This window comes from Mustela lutreola, chromosome 17, assembly GCF_030435805.1.
Source record: "Mustela lutreola isolate mMusLut2 chromosome 17, mMusLut2.pri, whole genome shotgun sequence".
Classification (NCBI taxonomy): domain Eukaryota; kingdom Metazoa; phylum Chordata; class Mammalia; order Carnivora; family Mustelidae; genus Mustela; species Mustela lutreola.
Genome location: NC_081306.1, coordinates 11,759,442 through 11,786,498, shown reverse-complemented (window position 1 = coordinate 11,786,498; position 27,057 = coordinate 11,759,442). Strand labels below are relative to the sequence as shown.

The 27,057-nt window shown below is 47.2% G+C and overlaps 1 protein-coding gene across 4 annotated transcripts in view; it reads right to left on the bottom strand.

The window, feature by feature from the left end:
* Positions 1–27,057, bottom strand: part of PDXDC1 (pyridoxal dependent decarboxylase domain containing 1) — a 50,154-nt gene that overhangs the window by 2,288 nt on the left and 20,809 nt on the right. For all 4 annotated transcript variants that reach the window (XM_059155617.1, XM_059155618.1, XM_059155620.1 and 1 more), the window contains exons 6-21: positions 25,908–26,097; positions 23,653–23,721; positions 22,338–22,416; positions 19,963–20,047; positions 19,011–19,059; positions 18,613–18,714; positions 17,682–17,807; positions 13,854–13,904; positions 8,249–8,312; positions 5,958–6,046; positions 4,878–4,983; positions 3,326–3,497; positions 2,610–2,728; positions 2,208–2,329; positions 921–1,013; positions 739–835 (exon numbers count right to left, since the gene is read on the bottom strand). In XM_059155617.1, coding sequence (XP_059011600.1) covers positions 739–835; positions 921–1,013; positions 2,208–2,329; positions 2,610–2,728; positions 3,326–3,497; positions 4,878–4,983; positions 5,958–6,046; positions 8,249–8,312; positions 13,854–13,904; positions 17,682–17,807; positions 18,613–18,714; positions 19,011–19,059; positions 19,963–20,047; positions 22,338–22,416; positions 23,653–23,721; positions 25,908–26,097 — 1,613 coding nt within the window. The remainder of the gene's footprint in view (positions 1–738; positions 836–920; positions 1,014–2,207; positions 2,330–2,609; positions 2,729–3,325; positions 3,498–4,877; positions 4,984–5,957; positions 6,047–8,248; positions 8,313–13,853; positions 13,905–17,681; positions 17,808–18,612; positions 18,715–19,010; positions 19,060–19,962; positions 20,048–22,337; positions 22,417–23,652; positions 23,722–25,907; positions 26,098–27,057) is intronic.

The window sequence follows — 27,057 nt, the reverse complement described above, 5'->3', positions numbered from 1 at the left end:
TGGGTCTCCAGAAACGCACCGGGAACTGGATAAGGCCCCGCAGGAGGTGGAGGGGTCCCCATCCTAAACCTCCCCAGGGATCCTGCACCGCTGGGACGGTCCTCGGCCGGCAGGGTGGCAAGAGCATGCCTGGGGGTCCACATGCACGTGGGGAAGGCGATTTGGCCACAAGGAACAGACACCTTGCTGATGGCTGAGGCCTGGCATGTCAATCAGATTATGGCCCGAGGACACCCTCATTTCCTAGGGAGGGACCTCAGGCTGAGGGCACTGTCCCCCACCAGAACAAGAAAGGAAGAGAGCGACAGCGGGACATCCTTCCCGGCAACTGCTACTACTTGCTGGCTGCCGGCTGTGAAGTAAGCTGGCCCGGGCTCCAGACTACGACCTTCTCGTCTCCCGAGAAGCTGGGGCCCAGCACGCAGACTGCGGGAAGCACTCGGCTAAGCGCCAAGCCAAGGGCGCTGCGTGGAGGACGTGACGGGCCGGGGAAGCACGTTCCCACAGGATGGTGGGGGTCTGCTCTCATGTCGCCGCAGCCAGGGCGCCGGAGAGGAAGACAACACCGTAGTGTCCCCGGGGCAGATGCGTCCTGGCTTCTGGGACCAGTTCCTGGCACAGACCCAGCGCCAAGCTCGGGCGGTGTGCGCACCGGGCTCCTCCACTTGAGTGGGGCATCCCAGGAACCAGGATAAAACTCGCAAAATCAGTGAGACCTGGGATGTTGGTCAGTCCTACCTGCTGTTAAGTTAAAGGTTCTTCCCTTCTGTGAAGCTTGTACCGGAGAAAACCAGTTGAGCACGGACCCCACGACGGGGATCTGCCGCAGCACCCCCTGCAAAACACACGCGCTGCTGCTCACGGCCATCCCGCGGGCGGCCCCGGCGCGGCGGCGGCTGGGGGGTCTGTCTCAGGCTCACCTCTTCCAGAAGCCGCTCTTCGTTTGCCTTCTGCAGCTGAACCTGGGCTTCCTGGATCCCTTTTCGAACCACCTCTGTCATGTTTTCTAGAAGCTGTGTTAGGACCAAGAAAGACTTTACTTGTCCAAGATTGCTGAAGATTTTGTTTAGAGAGAGAAAGAGTGTGAGTGAGAGTGTGTGTGTGTGTGTGTGTGTGTGTGCACGTGCGCGCACAAGTGTGGGGAGGAGCAGAGGGAGAGAGAATCCCAAGCAGACTTTGTGCTTAGCCCAGAGCCCAGTGTGGGACTCGATCCCATGACCCTGAGATCATGACTTGAGCCAAAATCAAGAGTGAGACACCCGGCCAACTGAGCCACCCAGTTACCCCAGCTGTCGAAGCTTGCCTGAGACCTAGAACTATTACCACAGCACAGGCGACATTTTTCAGAAGTGTAGTAGTAAATGAAATCTTGCACTTTTAAGTGTCAGGATAGAAAGTAAAATAGTAAATTAAACAGAAGAGGATAAAATGCCTGGATAAGGTAAGACACATGTTGGTGGCCAGCCTCATCTGTCAGGAAAGGGACGAGAGAAATGTGATCTGTGTCCCCCCGCCAGAAAACAGACACGCGGCTCAGCACTCACGGAACGGAATTGGAAGTGACAGATTGAGTCTAGAAAAACCTTTAGGAAGTCTGCCTGCGACTGAAGAGAGCTGGCTCCTCAGCTCACAGCCAGCCTCCTCTCCCTTCCCTAGCGGGAGTGGCCCACGCACATGCTTTGGTTTCCTCAGAGCCATCTTGCCTTAGTTCCTTTTCTCTGCTTCTAAGGGATCTCTACTGACTCAAGTACCTGGTCTGCGGAACATCCGTGAGGTCTATAGTCTGGTCTCCTTAACAGTTGGCCAAAAGAAGGTCTCTTACTGGCAGGAAGTTCTGCTGTGAGAAACATGCGCCTCACGGAGCCCCCGGAACAGCTACGCTTGGGAAGTCTCCCCTCACCCTGTCAGACAGGGGTGACTCTGTCTTCCGAACGCTCTGCGACCCCAGCTTCTCCCCCACGGCACCTACTGCCACGCCTGGCTTTGCGGTTCTCGGCCTCCCAGCTGTGAGCCCACCCGGGGCAGGGGCTGTGTCCCGTTCCCATGGGCTTCTGGGTTCCGGGCGCAAGGCTTAGCTCAGAGGAAGCCTTCACACACTTTTCAGGAACAAACAGGTATTTCTGAGGGGAGCGGCTTCCTTTGGGACCTCCGCTAGCTGCCTCGAGAGAACCCAGAAAAGGAATGAGACGTGGATTAGTCTTACAGACCCGTGAGTTCTCCTCAATTTCTCGGGCTGTGACTGCAATGGTCTCTACCAGTTCCGAAATATCAACATCGTCACTCGCCATGCCAATGTAGATGCAGCTCTTCATGCTTTTGTACTCAGGGCCTGCGGGAAGATACAACCAACTGACTCGGTTCCCCCGTCCTGGGGCCCAGTTTCCTGTACGACGGCATGACCAGGCACAAAGGAGCCTCCCTCCCCGGGCGAGAAAAGTGCTAATGGGGACACGGGATGTCCGGACAGGCTGTGGGAGCGGGAGGGAGCCAGCCCACCCTAGAAAGAACTAAACCAGCATTTCCTCCCAGGAAACAGAGCCCAAAGTCCCTTAACCAGTCAGAAAATGGCCTTCCGAAGTTCAGAGTTGACTTATAAAAATAGTAGTTACCCATTTTAAATGTAAGGTCGGATTCCAGTTCATTTAACTTTTTCAGGAGTGCAGCATGGATTTTTTCCCCTTCTGGATCTAACTTCAAACTGCTCTTGTCATCGTTAGCATGTTCGTACCTACAGACGAAATCAAGTGACAGTATTTCAGTCTGAAAGATCAGACGCCTCTTCACACACAGGACTGCGAGGGGTCTAAGCTCTGGCTGTTTCCAGGAAGGTGAGACACTGGGCCAAGGAGCCTCGGAGTGTCTTAGGGTCAGACACTGTCAAGAACATGGCAAGGAAGGCCCAAGTCTCCAGTCCGTGAAACTTGAGAGGCCAGGTCTGGAAGCCTCGTTTGTAGCAGAAGCAGGGAGTGTCCCGGAAGGGACAACCATGTGCACCAAGCGACGGAGGGCAGAGCCGTGTGCTCGGCCGATGAGCTGGTCCCTGGTCTTAGTGATCTGTGGCTCCCTGTACCCCGTGGGAGTAACCATGAGCTGTGCACTTATAAGCACCCCTCGCCCCCAGTCACCTGCGAGCTGGTACAGAAAATACAGGGATCGCTATTTTACCGAGGGCAAGGGCGGCCACGCTGCGCTGCGCTGGGCTTTTCTAAGCGTCCAAAGGGTCTCACTCAATTTCTAAGAGATGCGTACGCTGTGCCCATGCAGAGCCGGTCCACAAAATGACACACCCACGGTCTCTGTACGGCCAAGCGGGACGAACACGTACCTGACAACCCCTATTCCAGGCCAGTTCGGGTCATCGACGTGCAGGAGACCTGCTGTGGCTGTCACCTCCTGCTTGAACTCCTCCCGCAGCTGCAGTGTGCAGGTCAGGACGGGCAGCTTGCTCTGCGCGCAGGCCACGAGCTGATCCACGTCCTCCCCCCGCGTGCCTAAAACTGAAACCGTCCCCAGAGAGCTCAAGGAATGTGTAAGAACATGGAGGACAACAGAGGGCAGGGCTCCCCTCTCACTGTTCGGGAATTCGGCAGCTACGGGGACATCTGGTTAGCAGGAGCTGAAACAGTAGAAAGGGGGAAAAAAAAGGCTACCAAGCCCCTCTGGAGAGAGCGGGCGTTGGAAACGGACACAGCCCGCTCCTGCAGGTTAGGACACGGAAGACAGAGTGAGCCCCGGCACCACCCATAGTGACACTCGGACAAAGAAATCAGATTCTTCTCACGGACTCAGAGCATGTCACGAACAACGTACGACACGCTAGAAAGGCCGAGGCAAGCACATGGCTGTCGCCGCACACGAGCATCATGGGAGGGAGGATTCTGGCAGGGGTGTGCAGGAGGCAGGAGGGCGGGCTGACCACAGCTCCCAGGACAGCCTGACGCCCCCACGGCTGCAGGACCCGACATCACTACCCCCGCATGCGACTCAGACAGGGCAAGGGATCCCACTGAGCCTCCGTAGTGCTGCCCCGGTGTCCTCGGCTCGCTCCACTGGGTTTACAGACTAAGCCTCTGGGGCTCAGGCCCCACACAGCAGGTGCAGAAATCACTGCAGACAAGGCCACTAGCCGTCTTCATGGCAGGCTTTTCTTTGCAGGACAAATGCCCACACCCCTCTACTTTGAGGCTTTAGATCAAGTATCTTTCCAAAAATGTTTAAAATATCTGATAAAGAAAAAAATCAAAGATTTTCAGAAAATCTTTTAAATCATCTCAGAAAACAGAATCATCACAGTTTTTAATGCATCTGTCAGCGATTTCTCAGTCCCATGACCGGAGGTGGCCCCACCTCCGGCCCCCCCAGGGCAGGCGGCATCCCAGATGGGCGCAGGTCTGGACGGGAGGCCCCTCGCTGTGGCGCCCACATGTGTGAAACGGCCAAGACGGGAGCGCGCCCAGGACGGTCCATCGTGGGAGCCCACGTACCTGCAGCCGTCTAAAACAGCGGCTCTGTGCAAACCACCTGGGGAGCTCTGAGGCCACAGCCATGGCCTCTGCCCCACAGACCCGCATCTCAGCAGGCAGGGCAGCCCCGGGGTCCGCAGCTCCACGATGCAGACTGAGCACCACGCAGGAGTCAGCAAAGGGCCCCAAGACACCAAAACACAGGGAGACTCGAGAGACTGGAGAAGGCTATTTCTGAGAAGTTACTCTGGAAAACTCATCTACCTATGCGTAGCGCAAAGGCAAAGAAAAAGCCCCTTCGAAGGTAGAGCGGAGTACCCCACGGAACAGCAAACGAAGCCACAGCCCGGACTTGAACACACAGTTCACCGCTGCTCCCAGAACCAGCGCGGGCAACCCCCAGAGACCCGTTACCTGCCGCGGTCATCAAAGGGCTGAACCGGATGCACACGCCCTCCACTTCCAGGTCCATGACCGTGAGGCCGCTCGTGGGCACCAGCTGTCTGAGCTGCTCTCCTAGCTGCAGGGACAAGGGCACGGTGATGAGGCTCCCCCAGGGAGGGACCCGCCGGTCTCCCCACCCTCACCCACGCTCACCCCCCAGCCCCAGGCCCGGAGGCTCCCTGGGGCAAGGCCTCCGAATTCTTTTGATTCTCTTTGAATACGTGTGGCCACTTCATTTAAACGGATTAAAAGTTCTACACTTTTTGTTGCTAAAAAATACAACTTCAGTGTAGAAAAATCTAGGAAATACAGGCAAACCAAAAGAATAAAATAAAAATTACCCACAGCACACCACTGAGAAGCACCCACTGCTCAGGTCTGATAGACCCATCCGGGTGTCTTTTTTCTGTTGCCATAAAACACGACATTCTACGTACTGGGCAGTAACCTGCAGCCTTTCGTGTAAGCTACGATGACCATTTCCTTTCTGCCATAAACACCCAGCGACATGGCTTTTAATGGCTATTCTGCCTGTCGTCGTATGAATGGATCCGGACTCATCAAAGCCCCCAGGTGGGGCCTGACCCTGTTACACCACATGGCTGTGGTGGACACCCTGACACTGTTCAGAAACATTCTTTACACACAAATCCGGGAAGCACAATTTCTGCATCGAATGGCAGCAGGAGCACAATGTCCTCGGTCTGTGCCGTCCGATAGCCAGGTGCTGGGGTGCGTCTGGCTCACGAGCCCTCTGACACCGCTACAGACGCTCACAAGGCCCAGGCGGCTGCCCCACAGTCCCCGTATGGCATGTGGTTTCGAGCCGTCCTCAGCGGCCGAGAAATGGTCAGCCGAGGGAATCACGCTGGAAGGCCCCGCCCGAAGTTACGTGGCCCGGGGACCGGTGATCCAAGGAAGAGCCTTGGAGGGAAGCCCTGGGCCTCCACGGGAGCGTCCCTCCGGGGTCTGACTTCCCCGTCGTTAGCAGTGAGCACGCGCGCCCCCAACCGGGCTGGAGAAGAAAGGGCACCGGACCGCGGGTCTTACCCAGCGATTCAGGGCGTCACAGCAGTGTCTTTCCCGGCCGACTGCTGAAGGTGCTGCGCTGGGCATGGAGACGGCTCTGGGCACTGGATCTGACACGGGAGTACAGGGGAGTCACCTTCTAGAAACACAGCGCTATATGCACCCCTCAAACCCTACTTCACTGAGCTCCCAACATGAGCCCAGGGAGAAGTTGCAAACATTACAGAAACTAAAATGTGTAGCTCGTGATAAATGAGTAAACAAAACACGGTCATCCTCCAAAAGGAAGGAGGTTCTCTCACAAGCTCAATAGGGATGACCTTGAGGACATTCCACTAAGTGAAACAAGCCGGTTACAAAGACGCATGCCGTAGGACTCCAGTGACAGGAGGTTCCCACAAGTCAAACTCAGACGGTGGATGGGGGTCGCCAGGGGCTGGGAGGGAGGCCGGACATGGGGAGTTAGTGCGTAATGAGTGTGGAGCTTCAGTTTTTAAGACGTCAATGTTCTGGAGAGCTGCTGGACAGCGACGTGCATACATTTAACCCCAGTGGACTGTACACATAAGATGGTAAACTTTTCCTTTTACCATAATTAAAATTTTTTGAAAATGTGTATCAGGGGGTTTTAAGCTTCCACATTTTTTTCCTCATGAAAAATATAATGCTTGAATATAGTCTCACAAATAGAATTCTTAATTTCATTTAAGAAGTCTTTCTGGATGCCTGGGTGGCTCGGTCGGTTAAGTGTCCACCTTCAGCTTGGGTCATGTTCCCACGGCCCTGGGATCAAGTCCCACATCAGGCTCCTTGCTCAGTGGGGAACCTTCTCCCTCTGCCTGCTGCTCCCTCTGCTTGTTCTAACAAATAAATAAAATTAATCTTAAAAAATGGAAGAAAGAAAGAAGTCCTTCTTTCAAGGAACCTTGAGAGGAAATGAAAGTCTAACACTTTAAGTCACCAACTAGTCTTATCAGCCACTGTGTGAGGTAAATCAGAGAACCCCAGAGGACCCAGAGTGGGCCTCACAACAAAAATTATCTCCTTCCATCTAAATGGTCTGTGTGCCTGTTCGTACCAGGTGCTGTGCTGAGCACGTGGGATATAAGGCAGACAAGGCTTCTGTCATCCTGCTCTTTCTATTCTATTGAAAAACACCATAAAGAAAAAAATTAAATGACCATATTCTGTTGCTGGTGGGAAGAAAGAAGGTAGGGACTCTGATATAGTCACCTAAGACAGGACAGACACAGAAGGCCTCTTCGAGGAGGCTGTACATTCTGGAGACCTGAATGAAGACAGGGAGCCAGCCAGAAGGCTGAAGGGCAATGTGCTTGAAGCAAAGGGAACAGCAGTTGCAAAGGTCTTGCTCTAGGACAGAACAGAATGTTCTAGAAATTCAAGACCAATCTGACTATAGCACAGTGATCAAGATGAGAGGTGGCCTAAAGGAGACAGCAAAGGGTAGACCCCACAGGCCTCACAAGGTACAGAGCTTGGACTTAATTCAACAGAAACAGTAAGATGCTGAAGGGTCTGGCAGTGACCAAGCACCATGGGACTGCCACATCCATCACCACCCACTCTGCATTCAGAGAATGATCTGGAATGAGGTGTGTGCAGTCCACAGAAGTGAGAGCTCAGTTCAGCGGGTACTGTGGCTGTCCAGAGGACACATAACTGTGCCCTGCGCTAGGATGGTGGCACTTGGGCAGCCTTTAAATATAGCCTCATGTTATTCCCAATGTCAACTGCCCATGTCTTTAATGTATGTTTACCCTGTATTTTAAAGTACTTAACAAATAAACTACGATAAGCACAAAAAAACAAGATTCGAGGGCCCTACTTCAGATACTCACATTCACGGTATCTAAGTGTGTATCCAGATCTCTATTCTCAAGGGACTCTGACCCATTCATTCTAGCTCTAGTCTAGGGACTAGCATTTGGAAACCACTGCTTTGATCATAGGAAACGATCAACAAAATGCTAAGGCATTTAGGCCTGGAGTTTTTGTGAGGTGGTGCTTTGTTGTTGTTTTCCCAGTGAGTGAGTGCAAACACAGGCGAGAGCGGGGTGGGGTTGGGGGGGACAGAAGGAGAGGGAGAGACCTCAAGCAGGCTCTACACCCAAGGTGGAGATCACGACCTGAGCCCAAATCAGGTGCCCCTGAAAATTATTAACATTTTCTGAAACAATGACTGAAGATTTTAGCAGTCAAAATATTTTGGACTATCTATATACGTTGTAATGGTCTAAAATGTGAAGCCCTTAAATACAAATACAAAACCAACACTTTTTAGAATCACTTACCTGAGCCTGGTAATTCCTGGAAAAACCTGAACACCACAACTGGAGAACTGAGCTCATCTTCCACCTGAAAAATCAATCTGCTATTACCAAGTAACATTAAATCCCAACACCTGCAAAATAAAACCAGGGGTTTGAACAACAGGCTACAGATAGCATGTTTTCTTAATCAACATGTAAAACTCAAAGGTTAATTTCAGCTGCTACAGAAACAGCAATCAAGGGTTTAGTAAAATTCTTAGAAGTAATTCTCAGCCGGCTCCGAGAAGGCTCTCCTGCACTGTGACATCTTGACACTGAATGGCGCGCTGAAATTAAAGCAGGAGGAAACTGCGCCACTCCTGAACGTAAGCCTGCCATTAAAGTCAAAGGAGGCAAGGAAAAAGTATAACCAGAATCAGTGTTCGGAGAGCTGAAGCTTTCAAGAATCCAGAAATTAACGCTAACTCAAGCAGGACTGACTGTAACTTTTTTTCTTTTTCTAAGATTTTAGAGAGCAGGGCATGGGGGTTGGAAGAATGGGCTCCGTGCCCAGTGTGGAGCCCAACATGGGGCTCGATCTCATGACTCTTGAGATCATGACCTGAGTGAAACCAAGAGCTGGACACTTAAGTGACTGAGCAGACATCCAGGTGCCCCTGACTGCAACTTTTTATATTCACAGACAAAATATTCTCACATTGTAACACTCTCAGAACAGGATGTAAGTCTTGCTGGCAAGAAGATAAACACAGTCTCGAGCTGAAGCTTCCTATCTTCTCCATCACTGAAGGGGTTCTTATATTTGGGACAGGTCAGATGACTAACTTCATTAATGGATTTCATTACAGACAAAAACATTCACTGCATTAAGATAAGCCAGCATGAAGTTCATGTCCACCATTGCACACACACACAGCGGGCCATCAGCTCCATCAGAGGGTCAGGATACAAAGGGAACAGCAACACCCTTGACAGAATATGGCACACAGGGACAGAAGATCTCTGAGCATTCAACAATTCTAGTCATAAAACCTATTTCCTGGGGTGCCTGGGTGGCTCAGTGGGTTAAGTCTCTGCCTTCAGCTCGGGTCATGATCTCAGGGTCCTGCGATCGAGCCCCGCATCCGGCTCTTTGCTCAGCGGTGAGCCTGCTTCCTCCTCCCTCTCTCTGCCTGTGATCTCTGTCTGTGAAATAAATAAATAAAATCTTTTAAAGCAAACAAACAAACAAACCAAAAGCCTATTTCCTATTTTCCAGGGCACCAGGGTGGCTCAGTCAGTTAAGCATCTGCCTTTGGCTCAGGTCATGATCTCAGGGTCCAGGGACTGTGCCCCTCATCGGGCTCCCTGCTCAGCGGCGAGCTTGCTTCTCCCTCTCCCTCTGCCCCTCTGCTCGTGCTTTCTCAAATAAATAAAATCTTTAATAAACAACAACCACCCCCCCCCCACCTATATTCCAAGGCTCTCCATGGTAGAAATGCTAACATCCAAAGCCAGGAAGGAGCTGGCCCAAGGTCTTCTCTACTAACCTCTCAAAGGATCACACGGATGTGACTTAGATCAAGCAGAGTGTGTATCCAACCTAACAACCAACCGGGCTGATTCCTGCGCTCACCTGTCATCTCCTCTGCCTGTCACGTAAATACATCTAGTAATACTTTAAAGCTGGAGGGGCTGAATGTCTAAATAGAATGGAGCAAACCCAAGATGAAAACAGCCACAAAAGCAGCAAACTCCTACAGCCAGTCCCCATCCTCACTTAGGATAAGGCAGGACAATTTGAGTACCGAGACTTCTATATATAGTTTAATACAGTCCTTGGTTTCTTGTTTCTTTGAGCTCGGTGGTCTCAAATGTCAGTGCATGAGAAATACTGTCCAGGGTTACGTGCACAGAATTCTGGATCTAGCACACGGCAGACTGAAATGCTGGATTCAATATCCTGATAACCCATAAAAACCTTTAAACCACGGCTAGGCTCAGAAGAACAGTGAACCCAAGAAGAAGAGAAAGCAAAGAACATTGTCGGCCGAGCCGGAGCTAGAGGAAGGGGAGCAGACAGAGGAAGGCGGCTTTCACATCTAGTGTCTGCAGGCCCATGTGCGGATGGTGCTCAAGGACCCTCGAAGGACGGTCCTGAGAGGAAAAACCACCCGCTGGTCAGCAAGAGGCTTCCCGCTGCCTGAGGCTCTGTCCGCAAGGGAGAGAAAATTCTCTCACGAGAGACCAAAGCATCAGTGCACACCGCACTGGGCTTGATGTCCTAAGTGGCACAGGAGTCCTAAAGCTGTGGACCTGACGGGACACGGACCTGGACCAGTCACACACGCAAAAATATCTAGCTCACAATGACAAGTTACCACACACACACACACACACACGGAGCAGGAATCAGCAGACACGATCCAGGGGTGACCCAAGATTAAGCAACAATCAGAAACAGACGGTGACCACCATGCTTACAGAGAAATGGAGACCATGCTTACAATTAAAAAAAAAAAAAAATGACCAAAAGCACCAACTTGAACAAGAACTAAAAAGAACATGTTGGAAGGAAGAAAAAGTCACTGAAACACAAAGCAAATGGCTGACGCAGATGAGAGGCCACTCAGGAGCAAAGAAAGGTCTGGAGAAACTCCCGAGGCGGCAGCAAAGAGGCAGCGAGGGGACGTGTCAGAGGGACGGGCGAACACGGAGCGACGAGGTTCAGTATGCTGCCAACTCAAGGTCCAGAGGGAAGAAGAGGTCACAGTTGAAAAAACAAACTTGACAGAATCGATTAGGGAAAAAAGGAACCCTCACGTTTAGTAAGTGCAAGTCCCAAGCAGGAGTTCTTAGAAAATCGCCATTTAGACCCACCACGGTCAAAGTAGCAGAACCCAAGGACAGAGACGATCTTAACAGCCAGCAGGAATGTCAGCTGCACACAGGGGCCCTGTGAGGTTTCAGGGGTAAGGGGGAAACACTAGCTTCCGAGCTTAGAGCGCAGCCCACGCACCCAGCAGAGCCGGTCAGACAGACAGTGGCCACAACGCCGCTGCTGAGAAGACGGGCTCCGCCCCCGGAACGAGCAGCCGCCCCAGGTATCCCGGCGGCCAGACGAGACCCTGGGTTGCTGAGCAGGGGAAGCGTGGCTGTGCTGTGGGGCCGGGAGGCTCCTGAAGGGTCAGCCATCTGACCGGGGGAGGAGGCCCATGGGGCCTTGGAGAAGAGCTACGGTGCTGCAGACACAGCTTGTCTTAGACACGCTGGGTGCAAGTCCTGGCTCAGCCACCTACTACGATGGGACTTGGGACAGGCAGCCACAGTGAAGACAGAAGTGGCGTCACTCCGCCACAGGAACGTCCAGCGAGGACTCAATGCCTGGGACTCTATGGCAGCGCCGCCCAAAGACCCAAAGCAAAACCATCCAGTGATGACTGGTAGTTCATGAGGCCTTACATTCTTCATCCCGCTCTGTCTCACGTTATCTGATCTGCTCTTCGTAACCGGTCACCGAAGCAGGACGAAGAGTAAGTTCTCCTGAAAACTGACCGGGAACAGAACGGCCCCCTGGGTAAGAACACGGGCCTTGCGGTGTGAATCCGAGCTCCACCATGTCCTAGCTGTGTGGCATGAGCAAGTCACTGAACTGCTCTGTGCCTGCTTCCTCACCAGGAAAGAGGGGACAGCCATTGTGACCAACTCACAGAGTGAATTTATTATTCATGCTTAATACCTACTCCCGGCCAAATACTAAACTTGGCACAGTGTGAAAAAGCCAAAAGACAAAAGTCGCTGCCTTTACAAAGCTTTTACAAAGCAAAACAAACAAGGAAGACACACATGGTCTCAGGTAATAAGAACTGCAATGAAGGACACACCCGGGGACAGAGTGATGGACGGTGGCAGGGCTGGTTTACACAGGACAGTCAAGCAGGGCCTCTCTGAAGGCATGACATTTGGTTTTTGTTTTTGGGTTTTTTTTTTTTTAAGATTTATTTATTTTTTTTTGAGAGGGGCGGGTAGGAGGAGAGAGTACGAACAGGGCAGAAGGAGGGAGACAGAGAATCCTTGAGAGCCCAACTAGGGGCTCAGTCCTAGGATCCAGAGATCAAGACCCGAGTGGAAATCAGAAGTTGGATGCTCAACCGACTGAGCCACCTAGGCACCCTGAAGACATGGTATTTGAACTCAGATCTTTTAAGGCTAAGAAACGAATGAAATGAAAAGAAGGGAAAGGGATAGTGTTTCCAGCTAGAATGAAGAGACTCCAGGGAGGGGTAAATGAACGAACGCCCAGGCTCAGTGCCGGACACAGCGCACCGCACGCGTCTCACTCCCAGCAGCTGGGAGAGGACGGTTACCGCAGCGGCAGGGCCGCATGGGGCTGGCCAGCGGCTGTACGTCTCCGGAGAAAAGCATCCACTGGAAGGAGGGCTGGGGAGGGTTCCCGGGCCTTACACAGATGCCCCAAACCCACTGGGGAGTAACCAGCACCAGCACAATCTCCCAGCCTGGAGGAGGAAGGAGAGGGAGAGGGGACATGAGGAGCCCAAGTGGGCTCAGCGAGGGAGGGAAAGAAAGTCCCCTGGCCCAGCATTGCCGTGACTCCTGCCGTCTTGCTCCTGCTAGTCCATAGTCTGGGCTTTTCCGTTTACTAAAGGAGTCCAACCGACATACCTTCACTGACAACTGAGCTCACGGGCTTAGGCAGTTAAGAAAGAGTGACTCAATGTCACAGGGCCTCAGCACTACGGCTGAAATTAGAACCCAAGTCTCCTGATTTACATGCATCTCTCTGCTTCTCCAATGGGCCACTGTCCTCTTCCAAGCTAGAATTTGGGTCATCTCAGGTCAACTGAGCTCCAAGCTCCTACTCTGAAGCAAACGCAGAGCAGCTCTCATCTGGCACTGAACGCAAATTGTGTATTCAATGGAAATCTACTTTATTAACTTGAACCCCAAACTAACTCAAGTATTAGTTTTACACTTAACTGTGTCCTGCAGCACCCAGTGACCCTGTTTTAAATTAGAATCTGACCTATATCTTCTGAAATTCTAAAAATATGATGAAGAAAACATGCAAACATTCAAGCCTGTACTGATACTTAGTTATTAGCCCTGCTAAACCCTCACCTCCTTGTCTGGTAACTACCCCTAGACAGCACTCTCTGACAGTCTGGCATCTTGTAGGGAGATACCCGGGAAGACGAGAGCAAGGTCACGTGCTTATCTCTTCCTTACTCCCCACTCGGTGCAAATGACAACTCTGGTGTCAGAAGGTTTATGAAAATGTCGTCAAAATACTGTGAGAGACAAAATGACTTTTCATATCAGGAAGATGGGTGTTTTAAAATCGCTGTTGGCAAAGTCAATCGTGTTTGTGAGATCTTTGTGCATTTCTAAATGCATTTTTTGTGTGTGTGCATTCTATTTAACAGAGTAAGACTACAAATGATTATATGAAAAGCACCAAGGGGGTTTTAGCAAATGGTAAAAATTTCTAGGGTTTGTGCTTTCTAAGACTTAAAGTCATTCATGATTCTCCTCCAAAGAATGCGGTTTTATTAAAATTATCACAATGATCACTCTAACTTGAACCTTAACTATTTACTTCAAAAACAGATCAAATTATATACTCTACCAGGATTTTGATGTGGTTCACTTTCTTCAAACCTTCTTGTAACCGCTGACTCTGCAAAAGACAAAAAACAGCTAATAATCACTGTGATTTCATTACATTATATGTATTTAATAATTACTTATTGTAATTTCAGTAGATAAACATAACTTTTATTTTTTTTTAAAGATTTTACTTATTTACTCCACACAGAGAGAAAGATCACAAGCAGGCAGAGAGGCAGGCAGAGGGAGAGGAAGAAGCAGGCTCCCCGCTGAGCAGAGAGCCCTATGTAGGGCTCGATCCCAGGACCCTGAGATCACGACCTGAGCCAAAGGCAGAGGCTTAACCCACTTAGCCACCCAGGAGCCCCAAATGTAACATATTAAGAACTGGTTTTCAGGAGGGTCTTTGAAGGCCTGCAAATCTTTCAGTTAATGACTCCTGAATTAGGCTGCCAATTCTTGCTTTTCAACATCTGCAAACGTTCCCCCATCTTTCAGTTGAAAGTTACATGTAGTGCTTCCAGAAAAGCTTTTTCTATTAGACACAAGTGAATTTCTCATATTAGCAACATAAGTCATTCATTCTTTCAAAACCTACTCAGTACATGTCAATAAGTACAAAAATGAACAACCGTATCAAACTGAAAAGCTTCTGCACAGCAAAGGAAACCAACACCAAAATGAAAAGTCAGCCTACTGACTGGGAGAAGACACTTGCCAATAAATTATTTAATAAGGAGTTAATGTTCAAAATATATACAAGTCCTACAACTCAAGGGGAAAAAACCAAAATCCGATTGAACAATGGGAAGATGTGAATAGAGATTTCTCCGAAGAAAACACCCAGACGGCCAACAGGTACAGGAACAGATGCTCGGTATCCCCCTCGTCAGGGAAACGCAAGTCGAAACCACAATAAGCTGTCTGTCAGAACGGCCAGTATCAAAGAGAAAAGATACAACAAAGGTGGGCAAGAATGCGGAGGAAGCGGCAAGTCCTGGAGCACTGCTGGCGGGACGCAAACTGGCACAGCCCCTGCGGCAAACTGTACGGAAGTTCCTCAAAAACTTAAAAACAGAACCACTGTATGATTCAGCAGTTCCACTTCAGGATATTTATCCAGACAAAGCAAAACCCTCCAATTTGAAAAGAAAACTGCACCCCCACGTTCACTGCAGCATTGTTTACGACAGCCAAGATACAGAAACAACCCGAGTGTCCATCCGTGCATGTGTGAGTAGAGAGGAGGTAGTGCAGAATCTACACACACAACGAAGTTCTATTCACCGTAAAAAAGAATGAAATCTTGCCATTTGTGACAACACGAATGGACCTTCAGGACAATACGCTAAGTGAAATAAGTGAGACAGAGAAAGACAAATACTGTATGACAACACTTATATGGGGTATCGAAAACAAAAAAAACCCTATAAGCTCATAAATACAGAGAACAGACTGGTGGGTGTCAGAGGCAGGGGGTAGGAGGGTAAAGATGGGTAAAGGCGGTTGAAAGATACAAATTTCCAGTTGTAAAATAAGTCAGTCACAGGGATGTCATGTTCGGCATGGTAACGATGGTTCTGAACTATACTGCGTATCTGCAAATCGCTGAGAGTAAATCTTCAAAGTCCTAATCACAACAGAAGACAATTTTGTAACAATGAATAGTGACACGTGTTAACTGGACTTGTAACTGTGGCGATCACTTCCCAGTATACACAAACACCGGTTCGTTATGCTGTTCATTAGGCTGTCCTCCGAAGACTGATAAAACGTTACATGCCAGTTAGAGCTCAAAACCCCCCCAACAAAGCTACACAAGTGCAAAGGCACACAAGACACAGAACAGGACACTGGGGAAGAAGAGCCAAGGTAAGCGAGGAAACGCTGTTCAGAGAACAGGTCTACAATACACACACCTGAGTTCAAAATCTCACCCAACTCCATCTGCCACTTACTAGCTATGACCTTGGACACCTTGTTCAGCCTCTCTGTGCTTTGGGTCCGTCAATGAGAAAACCAGGAGGGTAGCTACCTGACAGGGTTGTACGGCAGGACCTGGAAACTGCCTCTAGAACACCATGTGCATCGCCTGTGCGATGACCCCCTCCTCGTTGTACTGCTATCTCCGCCCCAGGTCTTGTTACTGATGTGGGATCAACAAGCAGATACTTCACGGTGTTGGGTTCATTCATTCCGCAGTTACTTACTGAGCATCAGACACTGGAAAACCCCTCACGAAAACTACCCAGTACGCCGTTACCCATGGCCTTCGTGTCTAGGGACGTTCGAATGAGACCGCGCACGCGCACTGCTGCGCGCAGAGTAAACACTCTGTAGCTGCTTCCCAGGAGGAGGATAGGGACGGTGATGACGATGATGATGGGAGGAAGTGGAGGAGGAGGGTACCCGGAGAGGCATGACCATACAGATCACCACATGTGCTACGTGTCCCCGCAGTCTCACGCACACTCGGAGCAGCGGGGAGTCAGCGACAGGCCATCAGAGGCACTCGGCGGTCCTGGGACCAACTATAGCGCTTGCTTGCAGGAAGGCAGAGCCGCAGTGACCTCCATAGCTTGGGAGCGGACGTCTCATTATTTTCCTGTGCTCTGCAACCATGAGGGAATTGAGGAGCCCTCCCCTGACGCCCAGACCTCCCCTGCAGTGCCCGAGTTACCACGGCAACAAAGGCCTCTCCCTTCTGAACAACCAAACCTCAAGACATGAGCCGACAGTCCAGTGACCACATTTTTTCCAAAATGTGCTCCTGTAAACTTAATGAACAGAAACCTCAAAATCATCTCATGTAAAAATCAAACTACTTCATTTACAGTGTTTCTGCTGCATCAGAAATGAGTGTGAGAATGAACGATCCTGACATAACAAACCCGAAGACAGCTGCTACAGGGACGCGAAGACACTAGTTTCCCCTAAACATAAAAATGACACGTGAGGAAGTACTGATTCCACAGAGCACATTTAAAACAAAGATTTATTTTTAAATCAGTCTGCATGGGATCAAGCACTACTGAAAGAGCCTCACAGGTCTGAGCTCATTCAATCCTACAATCTCTTATTACATCACCCGTCTACCAGGTAAGCAAACAGGCGACGTCAAGCTTCCAGACGCAGCTCTCAAACGCCATAAACATGACTTTCTTTGCTATCTAGAGCGTAATTACATCTTCACAATGAGAACACCTCACGGAAGGAAGGAAAATTACAGAACTGTCCCCAGTGCCTTGCCATTTGGGAGCCCAAACCAGCTGGTATTAAAAATATACAGCCCAGGGGCGCCTGGGTGGCTCAGTGGGTTAAAGCCTCTGCCTTCGGCTCAGGTCATGATCTCAGGGTCCTGGGATCGAGCCCTGCATCTGCTCAGCAGGGAGCCCACTTCCCCCTCTCTCTCTGCCTACTTGTGATCTGTCAAATAAATAAATAAAATCTTAAAACAACCACGCAGCCCATCTATCACCAACCCGTAGCAGCCGTATCTCCGCCCCCCCGCAGAGACAGCCAGTCAGGGGCCTCCTTCCCCCCCACCCCCACCCCCCTCGTATGCTTCCTTCTCCAATCCTTGGCTCTCATCTTGTGACTCCTCCTCTCATCCTGTGTTCACACGAGCATTCCTCTGAACTCATTTCTGTGGATGCAACTGCTGGGACACCCCTGCAGTCCCTCCCAGAACTTTGCACAGGAAATGTACGCATGCTCTCCGGTCCCTTCGGAGAAGCCAAATCCAGGCAACAAGGTCATGGACGGAGGGGGAGGCAACGGGGCCGTTTTCTGTCACTGCTTGTGCCACAGTATTGGTGGCTCATTTAAACTTGAGGTTTCTACTCACCAGCTGGCAGGCGTGCTTAATCCTCTCCACAATCCCATCAAGCCCCAAGTACTGTAAAGACAACCACAGCGGCAGGGCACGGAGTTTGTCCGCTGGCTTGTTTGATGTAAGACCGGCAACTAAAGTCTAAAGAAGCCAATATGGTTTTAGTGATCAAAGACAACGAAGACACAGATTAGTCACCATTTTCCTCTGCACTTAGTGGGTGTCAGATGCTACAGCAGGCACTTGGCTGGCCTCTGATCACCTAAAGACCCCAGGAGGGGAGTATTCTAGACAACCCAAGTCAGAGAACTTGCTTTCAAGGGTTCACAGCTCAGATGTAGCAAAGCCAGGATGAGAATCCAGATGGGTCCCGTCTCAGAGCCAAAGCTGTTCTGAGTATCCTCAAACAGGGGACCATTATCAACTGAGCAAGACATTAACTGCTTTAGTAAGAATCACTCAAAACTTATTTTGCATAGGCCTGTCACTGAGGGATCGGCTATTAAGAACCACTTCTTGGGAAAAATACGCTACAATTTTCTAGACAATGGAGATAGAGAGCTTTAATGACTTTTAATAGGTCACTTCTGGGAACCTTTTCTAAGGAAATAATTTGAAGTACAGAAAGATGCTCATTATTTTAGTAACAAAAATTTGAAAACATCCTCAAAGTTGACAAAAGGAGAATGATTAAATTGAGGTAAGTAAAAGAATATTACACAGTCATAAAATGTCATAAAATGTTCTTCATACACATGGGGGCCTCTGAGAATAAATAAAAAAAAACATACACAGTACTGTTTCATTTATGTTAGAAACATTTTTTTGATTAAAAAGAAAGTCACAGAACTGGCATTAAGGAAATTTTTCACTTTTTCCATGTTTTGCTCCCAGACTCCAGAGTGATTAGCCACTCCCCAGTCCCTCCCAGTGAGAGTGAGCTTACCAAGGCTGGGTCGTCGTGTTTATAAAGGGTGACCGCAGGGACAGCTGGCAAGCCCAGCCATGGACCTGGAGTCAATGTCATGCTGTCACATTTGGTCGCAGCCTACCAAAGAGAAAACAACTTTTTGCTACAGACTGTCAGAATCCATTAAACCCAATGCCCTCCTCCATTCATTAAAAAACATGAAAAGCCATCAGGGATTGTTGTTGTTGTGTTTAAGTAGGCTCCATGCCCAGCACAGAGCCCAACACAAGGCTTGAACCCACGACCTTGAGATCAAGACGGGAGCCAAAATCAAGAGTTGGATGCTTAACCAACTGAGCCACCCAGGCGCCTTGGGGATTAAGTGATTTTAAATCCTTCTTAAAAACACAATATTTATTAAATCAGTCACATACCAGCACTGATGAGGAGACATAACCTAGAGCCAAGGTTGCCAGATTCACACTGGAAGAAAAAAAAAAACACAAATTATTTATTGCTGCTTATTCACTGAGTTTATACTTTAAAAAAAAAAAAAAAAAGGCTGTGACATTAAACTGACATTAAACTGACATTAAAATGTCTTTCAGCGGGGTTATAAACATATCACCAGAAAATGCAGTATATACAAATTTCAGCAAAACCTTGAAAATGCACTTTAATCAAATGTGTTTCAGGGGATGTCACCTGCTGATGCAACGTAATGGCTGTCTTATTTTTTATCTTTCAAACCTATTATTTTCCAGTCATCAGTGCTTTCCCAGAGTGACAAAATAACCCAGCCCATATGGTGTGCCGGGGCTGGTCTCCTGTAGCTGCCCATTATCATCCCCTAAGCCACTCTGGGAAAGCACCCCCACCTCCTCCATCAGACCACAGCTCTGGGTGGAGACACTGCCACCTGCTCCACGGGCGAGCATATCACCGACATAATGGAAGTGGTACCTTTCCCTGGCCACGGTGAGGGACTCAGTAGGAGACTTTTGCTGGGACTTCTGACCCTCAGGACGAAAACCTGGAGAGCAAGCTGCGGCCACTGCAACTACTTTGCACCAACATCGCAAAGTCTCTATAGGAGGCACCAGAGAGGAAATGAGGCCCAGTGACGGGGACAGAGGGTGGGGGGAGGAAGATGCCGAGCCCTGGCTGATGCTGCGCCCAAAATAATCCTAACACCACCTTTTTAGTTATGTAAGCCGATACAATCTCTTCTCGCTCATGCCACTCTGGGTTATTTTGTTACTTTTACTACCGAACCCAAAGAGCCCTTAAAGATAAACGTTAACAACAAAGTTAAGAGCCTGGACGCCCGCCCCGATGAGCACTGCGCACAGGCCCACCAGAGAGCCAACCTCGCCCTCCACTCACCCCTCCATGTGAAGCCACATGCCATACTGCTCACAGAGTTCCTTTAAACGTCCAATCTTGTCCGTGTGCCCTACTGCCGCAGTTCCTAGGACGAAAGACACAAAAAAGGATACTAAAAGGAACACGTACTTTCTGAGTCTTTACAGCATGAGAGAAGCTTTGAAATACATTATCTCTCGGAAGAAAGTAACATTACATCCATTTCATTGAGATTAGCTATGTGAACTGGCTTAAAATCAACTTTTACAAGTTGGTTATTCAAATTCCGACGTGTGCATAGTCTCCACTGTCTGTATCTATAGAAGCAAGCTTGTTAATACTGTTATTTAAAACCTCTTTATTAAAGCTTTTTTTTCCCCTACCTACTTGATGTTCTTTCAGGAGAGAGGTATTCAAATCTCTCACTAAGATAGTGGGTTTGTCCATTTATGCTTGTATTTTATCAATTTTTCCCAAGGTTTTCCTTTATCTATTTCCGTTATGCTCATCAGCATTCGTAACTGCTGTGTCTCAGTGGATTACATGCACTGTAATTAGTGTGGAGTCTACCTTATCTCACACTAACACGCCTGCAGTACTTTCGTTCTGTCACTATGTGCCCAAGATACCCATTTTCACGCTTGCTTTTTGTCACTTTCTGGGTTATTTTTATGTAGGTGTGTCTATTATAAATGTAAATAAATTTGCGGGTTGTTTTTTTTTTAACTCAATACGAGAGGTTCTTTGTTTTAAAATAGACCATGCACTCTAAAGTCAGCTGAAACATACTGAGCGCTTTACCCTGTGCCCTGGTTAAGTCCGTTACACTGCAGGCTGGATGGGCGGGTCCCTTTTCCCGGAGCGTGAGTAAAACAGGACTCCGTGCTTTCTCCTGACTGTCCCAAACTTCCAGTTACCAGCATCCCACCTTATTAGGTTGCAAACCCTCACCAACTGCCTCAACAAACACAACCACTGCAAGTGGTTCTTTTGCAGGATTTAGGTCTATAAACCATTTCTAACTGATTTTTGTATATAGAATGAGGTAAGCAAAAGGTTCAGGTTTTTTTTTTCCCCCATGTGCATATCTCCTTGTCCCAAAATCACTGGTGGAAAAGACCTACCTTTCTTTCTTTGAAATACCTTGGCATCTTTGTAACACGTCAAGTGACCCTGTACATGTGAGTCTATTTCTAAACTCTATTGTCTTCAATTAATCCCACACTGTCTTGATTATCTGTGGCTTTATACTAAGTCTAAAGGCCAGATATAGCCTGAGTCTTTGAATTTTGTTCTTTTTCAAAATTATTTTGGCTATCCTCAAATCCTCTGTATTTCCACATAAATTTTAGAATTGGCTTATCAACTTCTGGAAGAAATTGAAGCCTGCTGAAATTTTGTAGAATCTACAGATTAATTTGGCAAATTAAGACTTCATAATATTGAGTCTTTCCACAGATGCATATGCTGTATCATTCTTGAATTTCTCTCAGCAACATTTATAGTTTTCAGTGTACAAATCTTGCATATATTTTATTATATTTATCCATTAAGTTTTCATTTTTTTGATGCTATTATGAATGGCATTTTTAATTGAATTTCAATGGTTTGTTGCTGGTATACGGAAATCCTGCAACACTGATCAATTTGCTTATTTTCAGAAATTTGCAGAAAATTTGCAGAAAAGCCAATGGCTTTTCTGTAGTTTCCTTACGACTTTCTGTCTATATAATCATGCCATCTGCAAGCAAAGACAGCTGGTTTTTTCTAGTACGTGTGTCACATCGTTATTTTTCTTGCCTTACGCACTGTCTAGAGCGTCAAGTACAATGCTAAATACGATGAGGGAAGCAGAACAGAAAGGGGTGGTTGAACTGCCATGTTCAAGGTGGACATTTAAGGATGACATTTTAAAATTCAATTTAGAGGGGCGCCTGGGTGGCTCAGAGGGTTAAGCCTCTGCCTTCGGCTTGGGTCCTGATCTCAGGGTCTTGGGATCAAGCCCCGCATCGGGCTCTCTGCTCAGCAGGGAGCCTGCTTCCCCCCTCTCTCTCTGCCCCCCTCTCTGCCTGCTTGTGATCTCCCTCTCTCTGTGTCAAATAAATAAGTAAATAAAATAATAAAATTCAATTTAGAAAGGAAGCACACGAAAGAGAGAAGTACTTACAACCTAAATGAGAACAGACACACATCCAATAAACTGACTCCCCAAACAAACCCACAATTAAAGGGAATAAAAAGAGCCCAGTGTAGTACTGTAATTCTCACCACGGTGCTGATACAAACTATCTTAACTATGTGGCCCACAAACATTACTTTAGACTTTTTGTTTTTAAGGCTAAGTACCTAGTCTTTTTCTCATATCTGAAATGGTAGATTGAGTTCATAATACCCACCAGCATTTGCTACAAGCAACAGGGGCAGTTTTCCTCGTTCTATATCATCTTTAATCAGTTTCTCCAGGAAGGCAACATCCTAGATAAAAAGGCAAACCACAAAAACATGAAGCAACTTGCATAAAAAGCTATACAATAAAAAATTCTAATTTTCAAAAGAAGCAGATGACTCTCAAAATAAATCATGCAAATCAGTTCTTATCCTTTTTTTTTTTTTTTAAGTAGGCTCCACACTATGACCCTGAGATCAAGACCTAAGCTGAGATCAAAAGTCAAATGCTTAACCAACTGAACCACCCAGGCTCAACTCTTATTCTTGACCATTTTTCTATTTTCACTGATCATAGAGACAAAAATCAAATCGTTTACCTTGAAGACTAAGTACAAAAATCACTTAAATGAGATCAAAGTTAAAAACTGCATATATACAGGACAAATATTTCCCTAATTTTAAATACTTATGAGAATATATTCTCTCAATCCCCCCAAATAGCCAAAAATTTATTTCCAATATTACTCATTGATGGATCCAAACCAGAAGATCAAACTATCTTGGAAAAAGAAAGAGGGAACCCTAAAATCTATGCCTTTTGTTTCTGGCTTCAGTATGAAAAGGCTTAACACTTGGGCGTCTAAAAATCAGCAGAATAGGGGGCGGGAGGGAAGGAAAAAAAGAAAAGATGAAATCAGAGAGGGAAACGAACCGCAAGAGACTCTTAATCACAGGAAACAAACTGAAGGCTGCTAAAGGGGAAGTGGAGTGGGGGACGCGGTAGCTGGGTGATGGGCATTAAGGAGGCCACGTGATGTCATGTGCACCGGGTGTTATGTAAGACTGATGAATCACTGACCTCCACCACTGAAACTAATAATACACTATGTTAATTAATTGAATTAAAATTTTAAAATTTTAAAAATTAAGGAAAAAAGGCAGAATCCAACTCCAACCCCACATTACAATAAAGAACCTCATTTTCAAAATCTGCCATTTATAAATCCAGACAACAATGATAACCTTTCAAAGGATGAGCTTTAGAAGAAATTCTGGTGCTTAATTGGACTCCCAGATTACTACTTAGAGCACGTGATATAGTAATGAAAAGATTCCTTAAGAGGCAGGTGTTCCTGATCTACCTATCACCCAACCTTCATGGACATTCAACCCCAGAAACATGTACTATGCAGTGGAAAGATAAAAGTGATAAATGAACAGGCCAATAATTATCTGGAGGCGAGCAAACAGAATTCAGTCGAAAGGAAGACAAGGTTTCAAAAACAATTCTGTATTATTTTACAAACCAAAAAGAGAACTCACCATCTGATGCTGGGATCCAAACATGGTGTTACATGGCACACGACACAAGCAGGGGAAGGGCAACCCAAGCTACAAGAAGAAACACACCATTTCGTAAGAAAGAGCTCTGCCACCATTCACTTACGCCCCCTAAAGAATGTGGCTCTAAGAAACTCAAAATTACCCTTTTTAAACAGTATCTCTCCTTAAAAACTCTTAATATTATGAACAGATGCTGAAGTACATCTAGAGAGTCAAGTTTAAAAAAAGAGTGAATTTCCAGGAGCAGAAATTCTTTTTTTTTTTTTTTTAAGATTTTATTTATGTATTTGAGAGAGTGCATGCTTGTGAGAGAGCACAAGCAGGGGAGGGGGAGAGGGAGATAGAGAGAAGCAGGCTCCTGGCTGAGCCAGGACCCCGATGTGGGGCTCTATCCCAGGACCCCGGGATCATGACCTCAGCTGAAGGCAGAGGCTTAACCAGCTGAGCTACCCAGGCGCAGAGATTCTTGTAAGAAGATACAGACAATGTAATATCCTGTGTCAACAAAATGAGTAACTATCAACTTGTGTTCTAAATGGGTAACTATCTTTGTTATATTCTAGAATATACCAAAAAATAAAAACACATCCAAACCAAGAAACAACCAAGCTCTAAGCATTTTGGGAGATAATTTAGGATCCTTCCTCCAAGCATTAGTGACAAATAACACCAGCAAAAGGCATCCAAAGAACAGGATCTCATTTACGGATCCACCCACTCCTAAAACAGCAATAAATATGGATCAGCAGATGTACATTTCTTAAAAGAAACGCAGTCAGTGCTATGAATGGAGATAGTAATTGTCAAATAAATTTTATATTCTTTATTTTTAGCTTCCCAATCCTTGAGGAGTTTATAGTTTAAGAAATTTTTAAACAGTGGCAGCATATTGTCCTATGTAACTAAGACTTGGTAGAACCATTTCGAGACCAAAAATTTAATGAGCACACTTTCTCCCCCTTAGCGGATTTTCTTTTAAATTATGTAAATGAAGCCCAAGTCAAACACACACACAAAAATATAGAAGTTTAAAGTGAATATCCCCTCCCACCCCTAAGCCATCAAGCCACTATTGTTAACAAATTAGGATAAAACCTTCTAAATATTTTCTAAGTATTTATAAAAATATTTTTTGAGGGGCACCTGGGTGGCTCAGTGGGTTAAAGCCTCTGTCTTTGGCTCAGGTCATGGTCTCAGGGTCCTGGGATCGAGCCCTGCCTCAGGCTCTCTGCTCAGCGGGGAGCCTACTTCCTCCCTCTCTCTCTGCCTGCCTCTCTGCCTACTTGTGATCTCTGTCAAATAAATAAATAAAATCTTTAAAAAAATTTTTTTAAAATATATTTTTTGATATGAAAAACATGCACATGTACACTTTCTTTCTTTAAAGCAAGCTCTGTGCCCAACCCAATGTGGGGCCTACACTCATGACCCCGAGATCAAGAGTCACATGTTCCACTGACTGAGCCAGCCAGGCACCCCACACATAAACACTTTAAAAAACATGAATATGACCACTGTATATATACTATTCTGCCATCTTCCTGACTTAACAAAATACCTTTATACATTTTTTTTTTCAAGTAAGCTCTATACCCAGTGTGGGGCTTGAACTCATGACCCCAAGACTAAGAGTTGCATGGTCTTGTGACGGTATACCGGTGCCCCCATACAGCTTTTGAAAATGGATTGCTGTTCCTAAGCATTGGGAATGTCCCAATTCCAACTGGAGTCACTGTCCGAATTGTCCCAACCGTCTTGCTGACCCAAGACAACTGTGGGCCCATAAGAACCTGGCCTGTAGTAGTTAGGAAGTAATGTGTTCCAGGTTTCTGTAAGGATATTATAAATCTGCTCTTTCTGTATACACTCAGAAGAGGACATAAGGGGCGCCTGGTGGCTCAGCTGGTTAAGTATCTGACTCTTGGTTTCGGCTTGGGTCATGATCTCAGCCCATGTCGGGCTCTGCGCTTTAAAATACCCACCGTTGGGACGCCTGGGTGGCTCAGTTGGTTAAGCAGCTGCCTTCAGCTCAGGTCATGATCCCAGCATGGTGGGATCGAGTCCCACATCAGACTCCTTGCTCAGCAGGGAGCCTGCTTTTCTCCCTCTGCCTCTGCCTGCCATTCTGTCTGCCTGTGCTCGCTCTCTCCCCCCCCCTCTCTCTGATAAATAAATAAAATCTTTAAAAAAAATAAAATAAAATAAAATAAAATACCCACCGTATACCACCTTACCTGATTACAAAGGTACTGGCCCAGGCCAGGCCTAGCAGCAGCGCTAAGATATATGACAGGCTTTTTATTATATAACACATTGAAACCATCCACTACGAAGTCTTCATAACGAGAATGAATAGCAAGCCTGCAGATCTTTGCAAGTCCTTCTCTTTCTTCTTCGTGGAAATAGGCGCAGCCATTTTCATACCTGTTAAGAGACAGCCATATATCAATATGGTCTTATCGTTGGGTAACTCACATTTTACAATCCTAGTCTTATAATCCTGGAAATAATTCCTTTTTAACCTAGAAACTGTCACTTAGAATGGTCAGAGGGAGGTAGGGGTCACCTGCATCATAGATGGCTGACCATACCTTACAGCTGGAGGCTACAAGGAACAGAGGAAGAGCGCCTGGACGGCTCAGTCAGTTGAGCCTCCAACTCTTGATTTTGGCTCAGGTCGTGATCTCAAGGTCCTGAGACTGAGCCCTGAGAGGAGCTCCCTGCTCAAGCAAGGAGTCTGCTTGTCACCTTCTCCCTCTGTCCCTCCCTCTGCTCGCTTACTCTTTCAAATACATAAATCTTTGTTTATGCCTCAGAACAGAGGCAAGGATTCTTCATCTGTACTCAACTCCACACAGAGCAGCGACTATGATGTAAAAAGGCTGAAATCATGGTTTTGGCTTATTCTACAAGAAGGCCAGCATAAATAACACACTCAAACTTCTTAGCAGTTTTAGCCCTAAAACATCCAAAGTAAATAAAATTGTCAAAAATGCTAGGCAACCCAACTTTTGCTTTTGCTATTATCTGCCTGGGGCCAATTACTCTTCTCAGTCTGCTTTCTAGAGAAGGAGAGAGAATTTCAATTACAGGTGGTAGACTATTACTAGAAGAAAATTTCTTCTTTGCAATACAGTTACCAATACCGTTTATATTCTCATCAGGCCAAGCTCTTTCCCAACATCTGAAAGTGTGTCTCTCACGTTAAATCTTACAGGGTTAGGCAAACATCTCTTTTTTTTATAAGTAACAGCATAAACACAAAAATACCACTGTGTCTTCTACTGACTCCTCACCTGCTATAATTCCTTAATAATGCCAACAGTATCAGAGCATAAAGCAAATTTCCATCTCATAACACAGACTCAAATTCCTTATGGCAGC